This window comes from Hippocampus guttulatus, chromosome 11 (genome assembly GCF_054856545.1).
Source record: "Hippocampus guttulatus isolate MCC_2025c chromosome 11, RoL_Hgut_1.0, whole genome shotgun sequence".
Classification (NCBI taxonomy): domain Eukaryota; kingdom Metazoa; phylum Chordata; class Actinopteri; order Syngnathiformes; family Syngnathidae; genus Hippocampus; species Hippocampus guttulatus.
In genome coordinates, this window is record NC_141271.1 from 11,851,173 (window position 1) to 11,872,201 (window position 21,029).

General features: G+C 42.4%; 1 protein-coding gene and 1 long non-coding RNA gene across 4 annotated transcripts in view; both read right to left on the minus strand.

Annotated features, from left to right (window-relative positions):
* Positions 1–7,681, minus strand: part of LOC147198087 (uncharacterized) — a 64,969-nt gene extending 57,288 nt beyond the window's left edge. The window contains exons 1-2 of one of the 2 annotated variants that reach the window (XR_015102334.1): positions 6,937–7,681; positions 1,592–1,733 (exon numbers count right to left, since the gene is read on the minus strand). This is a non-coding gene — a long non-coding RNA (uncharacterized LOC147198087). Of the gene's footprint in view, positions 1–1,591 lie in introns of both variants that reach the window. The other variant, XR_015102333.1, reaches the window with a different exon arrangement.
* A 2,463-nt stretch (positions 7,682–10,144) lies between these two features.
* Positions 10,145–20,485, minus strand: arsh (arylsulfatase H). 2 transcript variants are annotated; one of them, XM_086124284.1, is made up of 11 exons: positions 20,321–20,485; positions 19,045–19,194; positions 18,829–18,950; positions 18,640–18,762; positions 17,913–18,115; positions 16,059–16,279; positions 15,603–15,739; positions 15,247–15,384; positions 14,444–14,603; positions 14,183–14,304; positions 10,145–13,005 (listed from the first exon to the last, which is right to left on the minus strand). In XM_086124284.1, exons 1-11 carry the CDS (start codon positions 20,323–20,325, stop codon positions 12,647–12,649), a joined length of 1,740 nt encoding a protein of 579 aa, XP_085980410.1. In that variant the 5' UTR covers positions 20,326–20,485; the 3' UTR covers positions 10,145–12,646. The 2 variants fall into 2 exon arrangements, with proteins under 2 accessions (XP_085980410.1, XP_085980409.1); XM_086124283.1 differs by having other exon boundaries at positions 18,640–18,950.
* Between the last annotated feature and the right edge of the window lie 544 nt (positions 20,486–21,029).

A 21,029-nucleotide genomic window follows, 5' to 3' on the forward strand; every position in this document is an offset into this window, starting at 1 on the left:
ATCACCACCCATTTGTTTTTCCTATGCTATCCAACAAATTGAAGACACACTGGGGAGGTCAGGCAGCAGGTGTTCTCCATCATCTGTTGTTGGTCTTTATGAAACCCAACGTGATTGGTACAGTGGCAAGCCTGAGAGAATGAATGTCAACTTCTTAACTGTGGACGGGTGCGCAATTTCCAGTAATTAATAATACAGAATTTTTTCCCACACAAGAACTTCATCCAATAGTTTGTCTTGACAAAGATAATGCTGCTCAGTTCTTACCATGACTTTGTATTTCAACGCCCTGTATGTTTATAATTGTGGTGGCAGGTTGTACAAAGTGGAAGGCCAAGACAGACAGCGACGATCAGGGGCGAGTCAAATCAAGCAAACCGGACAAAATGAAGAAAAACAAATCCATTAGTGGGGTGTGGTTGCTGCCCATGGGACCACTTCGCTCGCACAAGGCAAGTGAAATGTCACTCACTGCTTTGCAACGAGTTTTCGTGAGTCTTGCCACGATTTGAAATTTGATTTGCACGGCGTTGCAGATGTAACAGATAAGCAAGAAAAAAAATGCCATGAGCTATCGCAACAAAATTACATTTTTGTGTGTGTGTGTGTATATACATATATATATATATATATATATATATATATCTTAAAAAAATAAAATAAAATAAAAAAGATTATCAAGTTAACACTTAAACAGCTCAATGTAACTTCAAGTCTTCCTTTTATTTTTGGAGCAGTTTATAGACACACATGTTTTGCTTTATCAGAATACTTCCAGTGTCATTTTGATTATAAAATATGACTCTTACTATATATTTTTTATATTTTTTTATATAATATATTATATTTTTATTATAAAATGTGACTCTTATACCGTAGCTGCAATTGGTATCGTCGTTGACAATCGGACCAAGGTGTTTGTAGTTCAATCAAAAAAAACAATACAGCACATTATACAGTAGGTGGCACCTCATAGCATAACTTCTAGATTTTTTTAAAAAACACAAGGTGTTGCAGTTTTTCCATTGCGGCGAGTTGGTAGGTGCGCGAGGGTCAATCGCCGGGTGTATGGGCGTGAGTGGCTGACTGAATTGGCGAAAATGAATTGTGTTTGCCTCGGTCAGTGAATGATGTCGAACCTTCGCTACAAAAAACTCAACTTTTGCAATTGAAAGAGAGAACAGTTGCCTTGCGAAGCCTGTTGATGTTTTCGTCATTTCTCTTCCATTAGCTTCAGGTGTTTTGTTCATGTTTATTGTGCTTCTCTACTTTTGTTCTCATTCTGTTTCAGAACTTTGGATTTGGACCTTGACTATTGTCAACAAATCTTGAAAAGGAGAACACCGACAATGAATGCAACCCGCTCGCAATTATCGCCAGCCTTGCAAAAGCCAGGCGCTTTCTTTATCTAGTTGTCCAGAATCTTTTGAAACGGGATGCCTTTAACAAGCCTCACTGTGACACAAGAGTCAATTTTACATAAAACTACTCCTCCTTGCCCATCTCTCCACGCTTGATCTCCCTTTTCCTCTCTTATTCTTTCACTCTCCTCCAACTGCCACAGCACCCTTTGATGGTTGCATTCACCCACCTCTCACTTTCCGTGTTCCTTTCAACTTCAGTGACTCAGCGAGTTCTTCTCCACCATTTCCCGCTCATCCGTTTCTCGGTCAGGTCATCATGTTCTCACGCCGGAGGAAGACGTCACCTCTGACACGGCCATCAGCAAGAACCTCGGAAAGAAGCAAGCAACTCATCAATAATGATACACTGACTGAGCTCACTCACTGAGCACCTGGGCCAAACATTGATACGATCTTTCAACGCTTAAATGCACACTTTTAATGTTTCTGTTATTCATGTGGCTACCACTCACAAAAGAATCAAGGATTAGTGTTTGTATAGCATGTCTCCCAGGTCACGTATCACATTAAAAATGACTTGAACAGTTTAGAACGGCAGTGTGGCTCATTAGATAAGCTAGCAGTTAGCATACATCTCCTGTTTTGTACTTCCCGGCTGTCTGGATGGCCCTCTGCCCCCTCTGACAAGTCTGTCCTGGTGCGAAGGCAGACATCTGGTTTGGGGAAGGAGACTCACAACTCTCGGTGGAAATATCTGTGTGTGTGTGTGTTGTCTTGGTAGTGTTACACTACACGCTATAAGTGCAGGAAATACACACTTGTCAACACGTGTGAATGCTCTCACATTTCGGAGCTCGCTTGAACACAGTCGAACAGACAGACTGCAATCGCACCTTGCTCCGCCTTTACACTGCCATCAACGTTCGAGAGACGAGTCACGTGAGTAGGAAATAGGCTCGAGACAGGCTGAACTCTCATCGCACAAACGGCACAACATGCTAACAGTTTCATGTTTTTTTTTTTCCGAAATGTGCCAACAAAACAATTCATGTTTCCACAACTGAACTTCCAACATTGAGTATCAAGAGAGTCATTTTGGATGCGCAGCTGAAGTTGCAGATCGTTAGAAGAGGGACATGAGTCACGGTGGCTGAAGTCCAGACATCAGCAATAGACAGGTCCGGTTTGACAGAAATTTTGCAGATATTTCTCTTTCTTTCTTTCTCACTCTCTCACTCAGAGGACAGATAAATCATCCGGTGTCTTCTGGCACTTGTCCCCGAAGAATAGCTCTTCTCAATAAGGCTACTGAATGACTTTCTTATGTGTTCTGCATCCGTGGTATTCTCTTTAGATTACGTCTCACATGACCGCCTTCCTCCTGAGACTTTCCTGCTCTTGGGCTCTGATTATTTCTGCTCCCCCTTTGCCTCATCACCCTTCTGTCTTTTCAAAGCCAGGGGCCTTCTCTCCATCTCGGGCTGTCTCCCTTCATCATTTCTCCTGTGTCTACACCTCAATAGCTCTCAATCTTGCTTCCTTCCTCAAGCAAACAGAGTGACCCTTCAGTCCTCTGTCACCGCTCCGCCTTCAGCCTCTTCGCCATCGCTCCCCGACTCACTCCCACACCTGTGGGTAAACATGACCCACGCTTCGATTACCCTCTTGGCTTTTTGTCATTATTATGCCCTCCCCGAACTCTCCTCCGTGGCGCTATCCCATCTCGTCTCCTGCGATGACAAACACTTCCATCAGTGGTCCAGACTACGCTGCCTCCTTCCTGCCCCTTCAGTGTTTTATGCCATCCGTCTTTCTACCTCAAGATAAGATGTCCGCCCCAAAACATCTATCATTTCACTTAAGACCGCATCTTGCAATCGCGGGGCATAAATATTTCGGTTGACATTCAGCAAATCAGCCTTCAAATTGCATTCTCATGCGCGCAGACACTCTGGGCTGATATTAAATTTGGTCTTTGGCTTGGAATGGACATCACCATTAATGATGTGGGAGACGAACTCTGTAACGAGCCATTATTATGCGTTATGTTGGCGCGACTGCTTTGGTCTGCAATTACATCAACCAGGACACTGGCCGGTGGCCACTCGGTTCACTGTCATAGCACATTTCAATAATGGCGACTCGAAACGTGGAGCTCATTTTGGCCTTTGTGGCAATCCATTCAAAAACACAAACTAATTTGGAATAAAACAGTAAAGGGGAATCCGTATCTTTCCGGCACCGATACAGTGAGGTCCATCTGCTAGGCCCCACTGAATTGAATGTATTGTTTTTATTATACATACAGTTTATTCATTGTAAAGTGTGATACCATTTATTTTTACTCCATTGGCTTCTTTGTTTTAAATTGCTTTTTCTTTATTAATCAGATGTTATCAATTGAAATATACTTTTTAGGGGGGTTGTTTTTATAAAATAAAAGATCAATTATTGCCACAAAAACAGAAAAAAAGTCACAGAAATTGGTAGCGTATCGATTCTCGGTTTTGGAACCGAATCGGTCAAAATCACTGAAATTAAGTCATCATTCTGGGCTACCTAATAAAAATACAGATACAGCAACCCCAAATTTAATAGTATGCTTTTGTCCATCTCCCTATCTTGAAGCTGATTACTTTCTGTTGACACCAAAGTGACATCAACCTGTTTTTTTGCCCCTTTTTTTTGGTGGGTGTGTAGTTTACATTTCTTTGGACCAAGCATTCATGTTAAACATGAAAAATGATGACGATCTCCACTTTGGGTGTTGTTGACAAGCGGCCGTATTACAGTAAAAAGTGGATATTAATTGTATTTTTGCATCTTAATCGGGATGATAACCATAACTTCACCAATTCTTTATCAAGGAAAGTTTCATGGGAAATCTGTCAAATAATATGATAATAATCCAAAAAAAGAGAGTGGCGTAGGATTTATACACGTACAAGTGTGATAAGGTTTTCAGTATAGTCGTAGCTGAGCTATCATTTTTCTGGGAAAGCGCATTACGTCAAATTAAGACACAAGGAGATGATTCAACCCCCAACTGGAACAAAAAAACGGTGATAAACAGGTTTGCTTCGTTTTACAGTTTTCATAATGCAAAATTAAAGTGCCTGTATGAATAACATTCCAAATCCTCAAGTGCCTCATCGCGGTTGCTTTAATTAAAAGGAGTGAGACCTTTTCTATGCCTCCTCACGCGCTTCATCCTTGTTTAGTGCAGACCCACTTCAATGTCTCCTTGTCGAGGACTTTTTTCCCCCCGATGTGTGGCCTCCCTCTGCTTCTCATGAGGCTTTGCGCGCCATTCTCGTTCCGAGAGCGCCACTCTCAATTTTTGATTAGTCGTGCAATTATTGCAACCGCCTGTTGACTCTCTGATGATTCCTCCACCCACTTGATCTCCCTGGCTTACTGGTTCAACGTCTCGTATCAATTAGATTGGCCGCTGTCATTTTTCAACTGCATTTTTTTTTTTTGTACATTTAACCCGCAGAGAAAACATTGCATCATGTGCGCTACGTCACCATCTCCTCTGCATCTGTCATTAAAATTACAGTGAGTTGATATTAAAACACCAACGGCAGGAAACCTTGGATAATGTATGGAATGTTAGAAGGGGGTTGGTTGGCATGCCTGCCTCACAGTGCAGAGTTTGCATGTTCTCCACAAGCCTGCGTGGGTTTTCTCCGGGTATTCCGCTTTCCTCCCGCATTCCAAAAACATGCATAATAGTGCCACGGAACACTCTAAATTGTCCCTAGGTGTTATTGTGAGCGCGAATGGTTGTTCATCCATGTGTGCCCTCCGATTGGATGGCAACCAATTCAGGGAGTACGCCTACCAGCTGCCCAAAGACGGAGGTACTTTTGATAGATTGTCAATAAGTATGCTGTCTAAACGAAGGAAAAATAAATAAGATGTTGATGGTTCACACAGACCTTTACCTTACCGCCGCTTCATTCTTAAATCAGTCTGTATGACTCTGACATAGAAACAGGAGTTAAGATAGTGGTTAAAAAATTTTTTAAGAATTACCGTCCCGACCGTATTTTTGATCAAGGAATTGTAGTCAAACATCCATCCTTAGTAAAAATCTACGACAGTTGAGTTTAAAGTGTTGTAAATATGAGACTTCAATTCCGTAGTGTCCCACCGACCAAGCTCTACAGTACAATCTGACCTACTTTATTTAGGACAAAAAGGAGTGTTTTGCCCGAACAAAAGGAAGTACGGGACAATAAAATACGAGCTGTCTAAATCATTTTCCATCACTAGCAGGGAACAGATGCAGGCCGTACATCACGCATTAAACAGCCTATTGTGTTAATTTAAAAAAGAACAGTGACCTGAACATCTGCGGCATGAGATGTAATACAGACGGAGGCAGCTTGTTGTGTTTGTGTCTCGGATCAGGTGTCCAATATAGGAGGCGGTTTGCTTGATAAAACTTGCAATTTGACCAAATTAAAATGGCTGCTCTGACCCCTTCTCAATAAGCGAGAGTCATTCATCATTTCTGCGGCAGTGGACTCTTTTTGCTTACTTGGAAAAGAAGTACACCCAGAAGAGGTTTATGAGCTCACGCTCCCAGCCAAATTCTGTCAGATAAAAAGGTCCAGGAGATAAGCTAAGCCTGTGTGTGCGTGCGTGTGTGCATGTGTGTGTGTGTGTGTGAGAGAGAGAGAGAGTTGAGAAGTACTTGTCCCATTAGCTTGCTTATTAAGCTATCCATTTCTCATCAAACCCCACCTCTCTAAACATTTCCTGTATCCGACAAAAGAAACATGTTTATAGCAACATTGATAAGCGCGTGTGCTTTGGTGTGATGCAAATGTGAATCTGTGGTTGTAGGAAATACTGCACAGTACATGCAAGCTGAAAGATTGTGCAACAATAAATGATACATCGTATGTGTTGTTTCACATTAAGGCTGTATTGTTCAAATGGCACATTCTGGATTGTGTTAGCTCTCAAGTGGAACAACGGGGTACGGTAGCGTAAAGAGATTGCATGCAAATGGAAATGTTTGGATGAGAAATTGGGCCAATTTCAAACAGAGATAAACATCTGCGTAAATATGGATCAGATATGCCATGATGTAAGACCAAGCTTGACATCATGGAAATACATCAATTGTTGGCGTGTCTGTCGGCCCAGACAATACAAAACACATTGACAAACATATGCTATAAAGCTAAACTGCGGTGAAAGCACGGACAGTGAAATGGTCTAAATATGTTTCATTATATCTGTGTCAATGCAACATTTCAAAAAAAGGAAAATAATTGCAGATGGCAGCCAGAGGAGTAATCTGGAGGTTACCGCAGTTAAATCAATAGGAGGAGGAGAGAAGGCCAGGCCAGCTAAACGTTATGCAACATAATATTTGTATTATTTATGTGTTAATGTTTACTTCCGTGTCACTGCTTGCGGAGTTACTTACAAGTAATTTAGGTTCATGGGAGTGGTTTCATATGTTTTGCCACAATTAATACAACCGTATCAGATTTTGTCAGTTGAAATCTACATGGAAATAGACAGACATAACAAAATTAAAATTAGATACCGGCGTTAAATCAGAACTCGGCATATGGTCCACCTGTGTCAATCCATCCAAAGTGTTCTTAATCGCATCCATATAAGAAGACCAGTCCATGCCCACAAGTCGTAGGTTAGCCCTTCAAGCACACACGCTGACTAAGCAAACACAAATGGCCAAGGCTGATGTAAAGCCATATGACTATTTTATATATATATATTTTATTATTTAAATACTTGTTTTCGATTATTAATGCAGTTGCCATTAAATGTGAGGAGTTCGTTTCATGTTATAAAAGCTATTACAGTATGTGGTTCAAGATTTTTTTTTTTAAATAAAGTCAAACCTGACAATGCGATACTGAAAGACATTTCTGTGGACATTTTGCACGTGAAGTCAAACACAAATACTGCAAATGCAGCATCAAGCAAATGACTGGCCAAAGGTACATTTTGGACATTTGCATTGACTGTCTTAAAAAAACACAGCCAAAGATAATAAAAGAATACATGTAGCAACTTTTAAAGCCACAAAATATTTCCTAGGGGCACCTTTTAGAGTAGTTAGTTAAAGACAACTGAGGCAAAGTCTCAAATATAACAAACGATGACGTCTCTAAGTTTCTTTTGCAAGCCCCGCTCGGTTGTAATGCTTACAACGCTACCATGAGCTCGTAAACTGTAGCTATTTCGTCTGCGCACGCTAAGATTTTTTAAGACAAAATTCAGACGACAACTACATACCGTATCGTGTCGTGTCTTTTAAGCGTGTGAGTGGCACCCTGCAGATTGACATTTGCCTTCTGAGCGTGTTTCCTCCAAACCGGAAAACGTCCGGAGAAACTGCAGGTGAATGCAAGTCAATACTCTGCAGAGTGCAGACGGTGTCGCAAAAAGAAAATTGAAGTGAAGGGAAAAGAATAATGAAATTAAATAAAATACGAATAAATTAAACAGTTAAAGAAATACTATTACATAAAATCCAATAGTCTGCACACCAGTCATGCCATTTTTTTTTTTTTTTTTTACAACTCATTTGGTTGGGTTTGGTACAAAATATAATCTATTAGTTGCATAGATATGCACAACCTCAAACTAAGTATTGGCTGCAGCACCGATATGTCAGATTGCGAGGGTGTCTCCTGTGTACCACCGTCTTCCGATCAGCCCACAGGTGTTCAATGAAACACTTCTGAAAGGTCTCCACCTTAACTAAGACCCCAGTTTCTCCAGCCAAACAGCCCAAAAGCATGATGCTGCCACTACCATGTTCCACTGTAAATATTGTTTGTTTGATCATGAACAGTGTCGTTTGTGCCAATCATATCTTTTTGGAATGGCGGCCAAACAATTTGACCTTGGTTTCATCAGAACATGATTCCCCCCCCCCCCCCCCCACATGCATTTGGAAAATTTCAACTGTATTTTTATTTCTTTGTAGTTTAAGGCTTGCTACTCTACCCCATAGCCGAGACGATGATGATATGAAGATGAGTGGTTGTTGTCACATGCACTAAACAGCCATTATTTGCCAGAAATTTCTGTTGCTGTCGGTCTCTTGGCAGCCTCCCTGACCACTTGTCGTCTCATCTTTCATCAATTTTGGAGGTACATCCATTTCTGGCTAATGTTACTACAGTTCAATGTTTTCTCAACCTTGTCTTCACTTTGTTCCATGGTACAGTTAATTCGTTTGACTGATAGCATTGAATAATAGGATCCACCTGATGATATGGAAGCTCACTGTGGACTTGTGCTGTAAGATATCTTTAAGTTCGGGGGCAATACAAGGGACAGTTAAATCGGTAAAACTTCAAGTATATATTTTTTAATTGCCCAATTTGAAAATTCATCCAAGTCTATTAGCCTTGAAATTTTCAGTTTACCCAATTCTTTTTTTTTTTTTTTTTCGTACAGTGCAGTCAACATTTATTTGGAATGAATCAGAGGCACTTTAAATGGTGGCAAGTGTGTGCTCACTCCTGTTTAGCATCAGTTTGAATTGTAATTTCGTTCTGGGCACAGACGCATCCGCAGTTATGGGATGGTGTGCATACTTGTGCAACCACTTTATCCGAGTTTAGAATTATTTCCCCGCTCTAGAAGACTTGTCTTGACCGTAATTCTGTTGAGTGGTACAGGTTGTCGGTCTAGGTCACATTTATGGTGGACATATTTTTCAAAAGATTTATCTTTTTTTGTTGTTGTTATGACAAAAACCTGGCATTTGAACAGAGTACGTAGACTTCTTTATTTATCTATTTATTTTTATAACCGCCGCATATCCAAAGGAGCCTTAAGATTAAAAACTAAAAAAAAAAAACATTATTTAAATCTTCATAAGTATAACTCAACTGAATGCAATACTGTCTCATTCTGGCAAGCTTCTCATTAATCATACAGTAAACCAGATATGGCTGATTAAGTATTCATGTCACTTTTTTTTAATTGTACTGCATTTCAAATAAGCACACACGGTCATACTCGATAGGTGCACAATAAGTGTGGGTGATGTGGGATGTTTCCCTCAGGCCACATCCCTGATGCAGAGCAGCTATTTCAAGCCGCCCTTTGATATTCCGCTTTTCTCTCCAGATCCGTGTTTGTGTGTGTCAAAGCGGGTGTTGCAGAAATGCTTTATGGCTTCCCCCGCAACATTGACCTTTGCAGAAACAGGCCTCACCCGCTCCTAACATGATATACGGCGCATGCAAAGCGACACGTGAGCGTCCATGCCGGTCATGTTTCGCTTACATGTGACATGATGAACGGCCAGCAACATTGTACCCCACCAGCCATCATTAACTTTGATGTACAGGCCAACGTCATTAGGGACGCTCGGCCGCTTGATTTACTGATCGCAGATACAGTAGAACAGAGGAGCGACTGTAATGAACTTCAAGTGGATTGGAGGCACGTTTCTCTGCTGTGGGGGGCCGAGGAGTGAATACTCCGCTAGGAACTGCAACGATTACTGTAATGATGTACGTGACGTTTCCCGACTCACTTGCAGATGCAAGCTGAATATCCGCAGGCACGACGGAGGAGGAGGAAGAGGAGAAGATGAAGAGAGCAGTTTGAGGAGACCTAGGAGAAAGAGATGAGGAGATAGGGGATGGGAAGGAGAGCAATTATTGGCTTCTGCTAGAGCCAACTCTGATGTTTTGACAGTCAGCCACTGCTGCAGGGAGACGGGCCAAGTGCTGATGATGATGAATGATGACACTGAGGCTGGAGAGGTTCACACAGTCTTTACAGTCTTTTATTGGTGAAGATACAGTATGGAGAGCCACAGGGTATCCTTACAGGTCCACTGGGACTCTATCCATCCTAGCTTTTGACTTCCTGAAAGAGTCTGAAATCTCTCTCTCTCTCTCTTACTCTCACACACACACACACACGCCTGAAAAACTTACAAGTCACAAATCATAATTCATTATGGAACAACAAAACAGAAATCACAATATCAATCATAAATATAGAGTACATTTCTGAGATTCCTTTCCTGGTCACGTTTCACTTGATACAAATACATACATATTTTGCCATAAACTCAAATGATAAAATAATTTTGTCGCTGATTATTCAATTAATCGATGGAATAATCGATAGAATAATTGATTCTAAAAATATTTATAGTGACAGTCCTAAAAATATGGCTCTGATTTGTTGGACAGATCACTTGTTGCTGGGCAGAATTTCAAAACGTGCACACACCCGCCAAGCCCAGTCGATGTTTTCATGCTCATCCGCTTGTTGCTAGGCAGAATTCAGGGCGCTATATTGTTGGACACACCCACTAAGGTGCTTGAATGACAAACGAGAGACTGGCAGACACAGAGTGGAGGTTATGTTCATTTAAATAAATAGCGAGAAGAGTCTGCCCGAGCCAATTACACACGAGGTTTTGTATTTCTGTTGCTTACTTCTGTGTTGTCACTGCCCTGCGTTAATGCTACGTAAAGTTTAGAGTTGTTTCACATGAAGCACACAAGTAGAACATGATGTGTTGCTCCCGCAACCACTGCATAGCAGTAAAAGAAAAAAGGTTAAAAGGGGCAACTGGTGGATGAACATGACGATAAACATGTATTTCGGTTACTAAGGCAACCTTGTGCTGAACACCCTTGAATCATAATAGGCGTTCTTGCCTTGGAGATAATAATCCCCGTAATGCATGTTGCAAATTGTGACGAGGAAAACATCCATCCATCCATCTATTTTCAACACCGCTTATCCTCAACAGGGTCGCAGGGAGTTGCTGGAGCCTATCCCGGCTGACTTTGGGAGGAACGCAGACTGCCCCCTGAACTGGTTGCTGGTCAGTGGCAGGGTACACACAGAGACAAACGACCATCCGAACCTCCAATCACCACTGTAACTGAGCGGGAGCCGATCCCACGCTGCCCGCACACAAGTCAGGTGAGTGTACCACAACACCATCAGCGGCGCACGAGGAAAACGGACATGGTTAAATGTATGTGGCCTTTGCACGGAGCTGCCTTCATCATGCTAGGGTTGATTGCCTTAAAACTTAACTTGGATCTCCATGACCCTGGTAGGAACTTCTGCCATGGACATCATGTGAGATATTAACTCAGAGTCTATAGAGTCACCCTTACAGTTTTTTCCGCCACTTGTCACTTGATTACTTTTCAAACAGTTGCACACATATATGACTTACATATAAACCACAAACCAAAAGCCAAAGAGGATATAAAAATAAGATAATAATAAAAAGCAGAAGAAGAAGAAAGCCAATTCGAATCATGGACAACAGCAATCGGTTTATCGAGTTTGTCCATGTACTGTATTATCCATTTCCTCTATTTCTTATTCAATTGTAGGTCTTGGTGTCTCGGTCTGTGCGTTAGTCTTTCCATTCTGAAGATTCCCTCAATTGTACATATCCACTTGACCTTTGACGGAATTATTGCCCTCTCCCAATTCCTTCCTTTTTGCAGCTACCAGCATCTTAGCCAGGTATTCATCCTGTTTCAGGACAATATTGTCTCAAAGGTTACCGAGATACATTAGTATCAGCACTGAATGCAACAAAATCATTACTTCACCCACGACTTTCCAGAACGCCAACATTTCTAACCAGTCTTTAACTCATTCAGTACCAGCCAATTCTGGACCAAGTCTGAAAAGACGTTTTAAAAAGTCTTTGGTAGTGAATGAGTTTTAACTGTCTGCTTTTCAATTTTGGTCTAACAAAAAACCTTGATTGAGAGATGCAATAATTCCTAAGATGCTTCCTTTGTATGCTTTAGTGAGCATTTTGTATCACGCCGGTCTCATCGCAAGAGGAATCTCCTGTAATTCAGTTCCATAATCATTTATCATCTGGAGAGAACGAAAGAAAATGTCTGTGAAAGGGATTGAAAGGTGTGTCGATTTCCATTCTCCTCAAAAACACAACATGCAGTCATTCCTCTTAAAATTGTTTTGCGCTAGTCTAAATCTGTTATCATATCTTCTCCACGTCGGTTTTGTAGCATAGTGACCGACCAAGTCTCACCCCACCAAGCGCTCACACACACACACACACAAATATATATGAATAAAATTATCGCAACTATCCCAATGATGGCATGCACTGAAGCCGAGACCCCCTCCCTGGTTGCCTGCAAAGCTGGTCAAATACAGTCTCACTCTGCCCTCTAAAGGCATACGGTGTAAATTACAACCGTCTCCCTGTTCTAATTGAAAAGTCAAACTGATTTGTTTTTTTTCTACGACCTTATGTCTTCTTTGCAGCCACAAAAGGGGAATGTTCCACAACATGGCTGAAGCCAGGGTCTCCACAGAATCTTCTCCCAGGTAAGCTGGTTTGGTTGTTTGTCAGCCAAGGAGCGCAGATGCCTCTGCACCGCTTCGGCTGTCTGACTGAGGATTTCCGCGTAACGTGGCTCCGTGTCGGGGCCCAGTGGGTGTGACTCTGAGGGGTCTCGGAGAAGGTCATAGAGCAGTGGCGGGTCGTGCCGCGTCACGTGTTTTCCATGACAGAAGCAGATATGCGTGTCATAACATCCCACAGCTCCCGGTGGGGAAAAGTTTGGGGTGATGAAGTGCACCTTGAAGATGGAGTCACCTGGGTAAAACGACAAAGAAGTGTTATTGCATTTTGATTTTGTAACCCACCATCATTAGATGTCAATACTGTCAACTGGTGCAAAATATTGATAAAGCCGTAAAGTTAGCAGTGTAACGTGAAACAATCCAGTGCGACTGACACGGAGACACAGACAACAACAGACGCTACTTGGGATGGGACAAAAGATCAATATCACCACATACAGCATTATTATCCCCCATGATATCTCAAATCACATTCGATATCGATGTGGTCTAGAGTTGGACCAAAAATATCAATAGAGCCATCTTCATTCATTCATTCATTTTCCGATCCGCTTATCCTCACAAGTCCACATGGTGTTGGAGCCTATCTCAGCCGTCTTCGGGCAGTAGGCGGGGGACACCCTGAACCGGTTGCCAGCCAATCGCGGGGCACACAGAGACGAACAACCATCCACGCTCACACTCACACCTCGGGACAATTTTGAGTGTTCACTCAGCCTGTCATGCATGTTTTTGGAATGTGGGAGGAAACCGGAGTACCCGGAGAAAACCCTCGCAGGCCCGGGGAGAACATGAAAACTCGTTCACGTTCACACCAGGCACATTTATGGAACTGTATTAGCCAGCATACTGGCCTAAATAACACACTCGCACAATCTGACATGACGTCACAGACGGAAAAACAAATATGCCCGTTTGCACTTTGCACAAACAGTAATATGTAGTTAAAAATCACCTTTCGCATTTAGACACAACAATATGTGTTAGGCTATAAAGGCATATTGTAAAAGCAATGTGGATTACATTAGCAGTCGAGCTAGTCATAGCTGCATCGGGAGAGAAACAGAAACATACTTTCACTTGTTTGACTGTGCACATGGTGCATTCAGGGACCGCCAACAAATCAGGACATCTCATACGCTAATGAAAAAACACCACCGTGATTTCCCCCAACTGGCACTGAAATAATACTCCCTTTATTTTGACTGGAAGAAAAAACAGCTTTGAGACGTGTAGTAAATATCGAGCCCCTGCTCCCCCCCCCCCCACCCAAAAGAAAAAACCAAAGACAAAAAAATAAAATTTGCTAATGTGCAAATTCAGGGGTTCACTGTATTCCATTGTTACATCTCATGACATTGATACACCACCATTAGATAAGGATGCTGTTGCCCGGTGTGTTAACTTACTGTCGTGTGGGTGCCAGCGCGCTGCATGGAGGTGGGTGCCACAGTAATGGAATAGAAACTCGTGCCCTGATCGATCCCTCTTCCCCTCCAACAGCGGCATGAGGTTGTGACCATCTAAGTGTCTTTAATTGAAAGTCACATTATATATATATATATATATAGATATATCTATATATCTATATACTGTATATATATATATATATATATTTTTTTTTTTTTAAGTGCACCACATAAAATTGGGGGTAAAAAGCTCATCAAGACCTGTCTGGTTGTGCGTCTCGAGCCAAATATTTCACTGTGGGGTAGAGATCCATGAGGCTGGTGGGCTCATCCACCACTCTGCCAGCAGCCAGTTTGCCCACCCAGCGGAAGACACCAGGGACCCTGATGCCGCCTTCCCAGCCCCCCATGGCTTTACCACCTGAATGGGACAAAAATTCAAAGAGCTTCAGTTGATTTTGAAATCATTTGCTTGATTTGTGCAGGATGGATGGGTAACTTTAAAATGATTTTTTGCTCTATTTTCGCTGGTGTTGGGTAGAAACCTTGCGCCTCCTTTGGGGATGCTGTTCTGCAAAAGGGACAGGAAGACCAGTCCGTATCAAGGGCAAGATGAATGGGGCCATGTATTGTGACATTTTGGGAAAAAACCTCCCTCCCTCGGTCAGAGAATTGAAGATGAAATGTGGCTGGGTCTTCCAGCATGATAATGATCCAAAGCACGCAGCCAGGAAAAACAAAGAGTGGCTCCGTAAAGAGAATATCATGCTTCTGGAGTGGCCTCGCCAGTCTCCAGACCTCAACCCAAATGAAAAACCTGTAAAAAATCAATTTTGCCAAGCGTCAGGCCGGCTCTCCCTTTGAACGGAGAGCCAGCCAAGACTTTCCCGTTCGTCCTATAGGTAAGCAGGATTGTTTAAGAAATTGTAAGACCATTAAAAATGTGACAATGTTACTTCAAAACATTGCCTTAATATGAGCACAGAGCTTGTTAGATTAAAAAATACAAAGTGACGTCTTTCGTTACATTTACAGTACATGTAGGAGGGTGAGTTGCTTAATACCTCGATAAATGCCATTCCATCCTCCTCCCTGGCCAATCAAAGGATGAGAATTCTCAATATGTCCTCCGTGGTCAGACGTGAAATATATCAGCGTGTCGTTGGCCAGGCCCAATGAATCCACAGTGTTAGTTAGCTCACCTGCAAAAACACAACATTAGCAACGATTTATCATGACTCATGATGTACAGGGCAACCTCTATGTGTGTTCTGGGATTCTCCAATTTGTTCTGATTTCACAACAGTTTTCCCCAATAGGAAATGAGGGAAATTTAATACATTTTTAAAACATATTGTTATGCATATTTAAGTTTTACTCAAATTTTGCAGCCTTGTAAGCATTCTAATTCGGTGCTTACCGACAATCCAGTCCATCTCTTCCACATTGTCGCCGTAGCAACCGTGGCGGCTTTTGCCCGCAAAAGCCGGCGTGTGAAAGTGTGGCATGTGGACGTGAGCAAAGGAGAAAACCAGAAGGAACGGATGATGAGCATTCCTGAAGGGAAGAAAAGCAGATAAAATGTCATTGAACATACCACAGCAAAAAAAAAAAAAAAAAAATGTTTGTCATTGACGCCCCTTTGTTAAAAGAACTTTTAGCAAGGGGAAAACAGCACATGCAGTACATTGAAATTCTCGCCTTCTGTTTTGGCAGATACTTCAAATCAAAGAATCAGACTCGGACAAAAAAAATGTGATCGGGACATCTCTACTCTCTTATCTTATTGATCCTCTCTTATGTACCTAAAATGTGAAAGTCCCCCCCCCCCCCCCAAAAAAAAAACGTATGAAGAAGTGCTCCCCAGCGTTCTAACCTCTCGATGAAACGCTGCGCTTCAGTCAGCATCCTGTGGGGCAGCGTCTCCAGTGTCATTGGCTGCTCCACCACCTCCTGGTCCCTCATGATGATGCAGTTCCACCTGGCTAATCGTCCAAATGGGACGTACCACACGGCAAGAACCAGGAAGCTCAACAAGATGAGCACCACCAAGAGCCACGGCTTGATGTCCACAAGACCGCAAGCGGAAACGCACACCTGTGTACAGACACAAGTGCACCAGGTGTTTCATTCATTCGGAGGGGACATATTATATCTACCTACGGTACAGTATGTTACCATGACGATTACTTGGCTTAGTAGAGCCCAGAATGTAGTTCATTCACTCCACTCCACTCCACTGCACTGCACTGCACTGTGTCTACAGTACAGTATATGACCCATAACTGATCAATCACCAATACCCCCCACCTCCCAACGTGTCAACTTGACGGGGCAATCAAGGGATCTAAAGAGAAGTGGAGTGGGAGGACTCCATTTTTGTCATTTTGCAGGTGAGTGATTTGCAGTTTTATGGGTGCAGTAAAATATGAGGGATTGATATATCTTTGTGATTTATATGGCTAGAATTACTTCTTCTCGATACGTGTTTTTGCAGAAATTGTTGTTTTCCTGGGATTTTAGTGTGTTTCCAACAACAATCAAATTTATCAATATTTCACGAAAGATGATAAATAATATTTACTAACATTAACATGCAGCTTCACTGGCACCGAGTCCTCAACTCAACTCAACTGTATTTATCGAGCACTTTCAAACAGCCATCGCTGCAAAGTGCTGTACATGGAACAACTAACATATACAACAGTAAAGCAACAAATCGGTAACAAAGACGGTAGAAAGCACCGAACAGCAAAACCAAGAACAAATCTGAGTCAAATGCCAAAGAATACAAGTGAGTTTTGAGGCGGGTTTTAAAGATGGGCAGCGAGGAGGCTAGCCGACTGTTCAGTGGGAGGTCATTCCAGAGAGAGGGACCAGCAACAGAAAAGGCTCGATCCCTTCTGAGCCTCAGCCTAGTTCTCGGTACCTCCATCTCAAGTCCTCCATCAATCACTGAACCTATTTTTTGGGGGATGTTTTTTGTGGGAAACAAACTCTAACTTCACGGGCGCAGCCATTTTGAAACCAGGAGTTGGCCCAGTACTGGTGAATCAGGAAAAGTATTGAGTGCAATAGTACCCAATATATGTCTAAACTGGAACCAAACCTTGATTTGGACCACTCTTTCAGTTCTCTTACCTGAAGAGTTCAAACACAAACGCAAATATCTCCTTTTTTGTGAATTAGTAAATGAGTTTTGTTTTATTTCTAGTTTCCAGGTTAAAGCGAATGTTGAAGGTCATCTAAATAAACATAAATGAGGTCTTCAATGGTGGTCCACCAACCTCCCATGGTGGTTGAGCATCACTGCCGTTCTGATGCACCAGTAACACCAGTATCAGACCAGCAGAAGCGAGCATTTAACCATCTTACACCAATAAAAGCCAATGCAGGTTTGTTGACCTTTCGGCTTACAGTAGACATCAATATATCAGGGGCCATCCATTTTACCTTTGATGGGTGGGCAGACAGTCCAACTACTGTATATATATTGCCATTAGGATTATGTAAATGTTCTATTATACACGTATGTTGCCTTTCGCACTCCACCCCCCCCCCCCCACATACACAGGAAACATAACAGATCACAACTTTAAATACACACGTTCATAAACTATAATTCACACACAGACATAGAATAGTAAACTGCTGAGCCCTGAGCTCCATTGCTAACCAAAACAGCAGCATTCAATGCGGTGGGGTTTACTTAGTTCTGAATCAGACTCACCAGTGTGAGAAGACCAACCACAAGCAACACAGCCATATTTCGGAGAGCGTGTTGCAGGTTAGCCAAAATGGCTGTCCCCATTTTCGCTTCGCAGTCATTGACGAGGGTGAAAGGCAAGCCGTAGAAGAAGCTGAAGCCGTGCTGATTGGGGTGGTGACAGTGATCCCCCCTTCGCTCGCAGCTCACGCCGAGGTGCCATTTACCTGCATCAAATGCAGAGCATGTTTACATGACTAGTCTAGTACATAGAGTATATATTTTTTGGTGGGGGGGGGGGGGCATACTTTGTTCATCTATCTATTCCAGCGACATATCGTGACAGGCAGAAGCCTGTCACAATATGACAGTTATAGTGGTTTTCATGCAGATGGCTGAAAGTACATAATTCACCTGTGTATTCACCTGTTGCCATTCATACAATAGAATAATAGCTTTGTGTCCAACTAAGGAGTCCCACATTTCACACCAATGAAATGCACTTGTGAGCAAATTGAGACTCGTTTAAGTGTACGATGTATCATTTTTGTCTGGTGGTGTCCTGTGAGTTTTAAAAAAATATAAAATATGTGCTTTTGTTCAACTAAGCCAAGGGATGCTTAGTTGAGGATACACAGGTTACAGTAAAAACTGTCATTTGAATCAATACACTAGTGGACCACTAGGGCGTGCTCATGGACCACAGTTTGGGGGGAAATGAAGTGTGCACGAAAAATAACCAAGTGCTCACCAACTAGGCCAGTGTGATATCCTTGTTGTTGGAGCCTCTTGGCAAAAGTAGTCTCCACGGGTAGCAGTCCGCCTGAACCCGCCAGGAATAAGTTAACCCGTGCTCGACCTTCCCCTGCCATCCCTGAAACGAGCTGAATGTAAACAAACAAAGAGGGCAAGTAAATTTGAAAAGTCTTCATTAGGAGACCTGAGCGGACAGCGTAGCGTCCCGTCATGAAAGCTGCCCGGCTCGGGGTGCACAGTGGAGCGGCTGCGATGTGCTGAGTCAGCTTCACTCCCTCTGAGGCCAGCCTGTCTACGTTGGGGGTCCTGTAAGTGGAACATATGGGACGACAACAGGAAGCTAGTACCATGTACAGTATTTGTCCATAGGTGCGGGACTATAATGTCAATTTGGACTGACCTGATGGTGTTGTTACCATAGCAACCCAAGTCACCAATTCCCAAGTCGTCTGCCATCATCAGTACAATGTTGGGCTTCCTGACGCTCTCCTCCCCGATGACATTGCTCGCTAGCACCAGGAACAGGACGAGATGTGCTAGCTGGGAGGGCCTTAAAGAAATTGTATAGGGAAAAATGATTTAGGGTCAGCAAGCAATACACCGACTCTCTCACACTCTTTTCTTATGTAGAGCTTGCCGACCTCAGCAAAATATTTGCAGCTTGGAATCATATACCCCGGATCAAAGGTTTACAACTTGTTGATAAAACATTACATTGTATCGTATAAATGGGCATTATGATTTTGAGTAGCGTGATGGCTCTATGTTAGAGGTTAACCTCTTAAAAAAAAGCTGACTGTTTGTGTCAATACTCCACTGGCAATGGGACATTGTGATTTCCTAGGCATGTTAAATAAACCATTTTCATTTTCTAAACCACTTACCCTCACAAGGGTCACGGGAGTCCTGGAGCCTGTCCCAGCAGTTTTCATGCCGTACGTTGCCAGCCCTTAGCAGACTAACCATCCACGCTCACATTCACACATGTGGACAATTTAGAGTCTAAATTGTCCCCATGTGTGGTGTCAAACTCATTATTGTCATGGGCCACATTTTAGTTACCGTTTCCGTTGGAGGGCCGTTATGACTGAAACCGTATAAAAAGTCAATCATTACGGTGTATTCCACTATTATTTAAGTTACTGTAATGAAGGGTTTGGTCACAAGAAAATGCTTACAGTGTGTCTCTTATTACGTGTGAGAATTTAAAATTTTGGTAGAGATTTTAGCAAATATCATGGAAGTTGACATTTTTGATTTGCTTTCGCGGGCCACATAAAATGATGTGGTGGGCCACATTTGGCCCACGGGCCTTGAGTTTGACACATGTGATTTAGAGTGTTCCATTAGCCTGCCATGCATGTTTTTGCAATGTGGGAGGAAACCGCAGTTTCGAAATCAGCTATGAATGCAACAGTTTATGATGAATACAGGTGTGTCACATAAGCCATAAAAAAACAAAAGTTTGTTGAGGTGACAAGCCAAGCGACGTTTAACACGAAGTACACTGAAGCTGGACGTAAGACCTTTTCCTACTGACATTTGTTCAAATACGTTCCATTTTTCTTCTTACCATCGATGGAATCATGACGAATATGAGTGCATATAAATGTTGGTGCTGCCGACAGAGTCAAAGCACTTTTCCCCCTTTCACTTTTATTTAACTATGAACTTACCACATTGCTGCAAAAGTTCAGCTGCAGTAGATGCTGCAAAAGTTCGGCAGCAGTAGATTCTGCAAAGGTTCGGCGGCAGTAGATGTTGCACAAGTTGGACCGCAGTCGATGCTGCACGGTTCAACTGGGTTGGTCAAGGAAGGCGGAAAACAACTTTTCCGGAAAGAAAGCGTACGTGTGCAGAGGGCAGCCATCTTACGTTGCCATAATCACTGGGTACTGTACTTGTTTCTTTTTTTCGCTCAAAACACTGTTGTCTTTGCAGCACGATCCCTTTATGGAGTTATAAGAACGTCTTAGAAACGGACTTCACTGTTAGTATCGCCCATTCACGGTACATTATCTCAGTCTCGTAAATTTGAATTGTGACCGACCAGAGGTTAGGTTTACAAATTGCGACGAATTTCGCTTTCATTTTATTGTTGATGGTTCTGCAAACATGTTTTTTTTGGTTGGGGGGGGGGGGTTCCTTGCCCTCTTGAAGTGTATTTGTCAAAACATTTCTAAAAACACACTAGTGGAATTGCACAATAAATGTACACAATTATGATGCCGTTTTCAGTTTACAGCACCACTGTACTTTTATTTGAATTATTTCCTACAAGTGGAACATTGTCGACTGTGTTTGACATCGGCAGTTACAAACTCATAACAATACTTTTTTATACAGTGTAAAAAGTAATGTAATAAATATGCAGGACCTATTTTA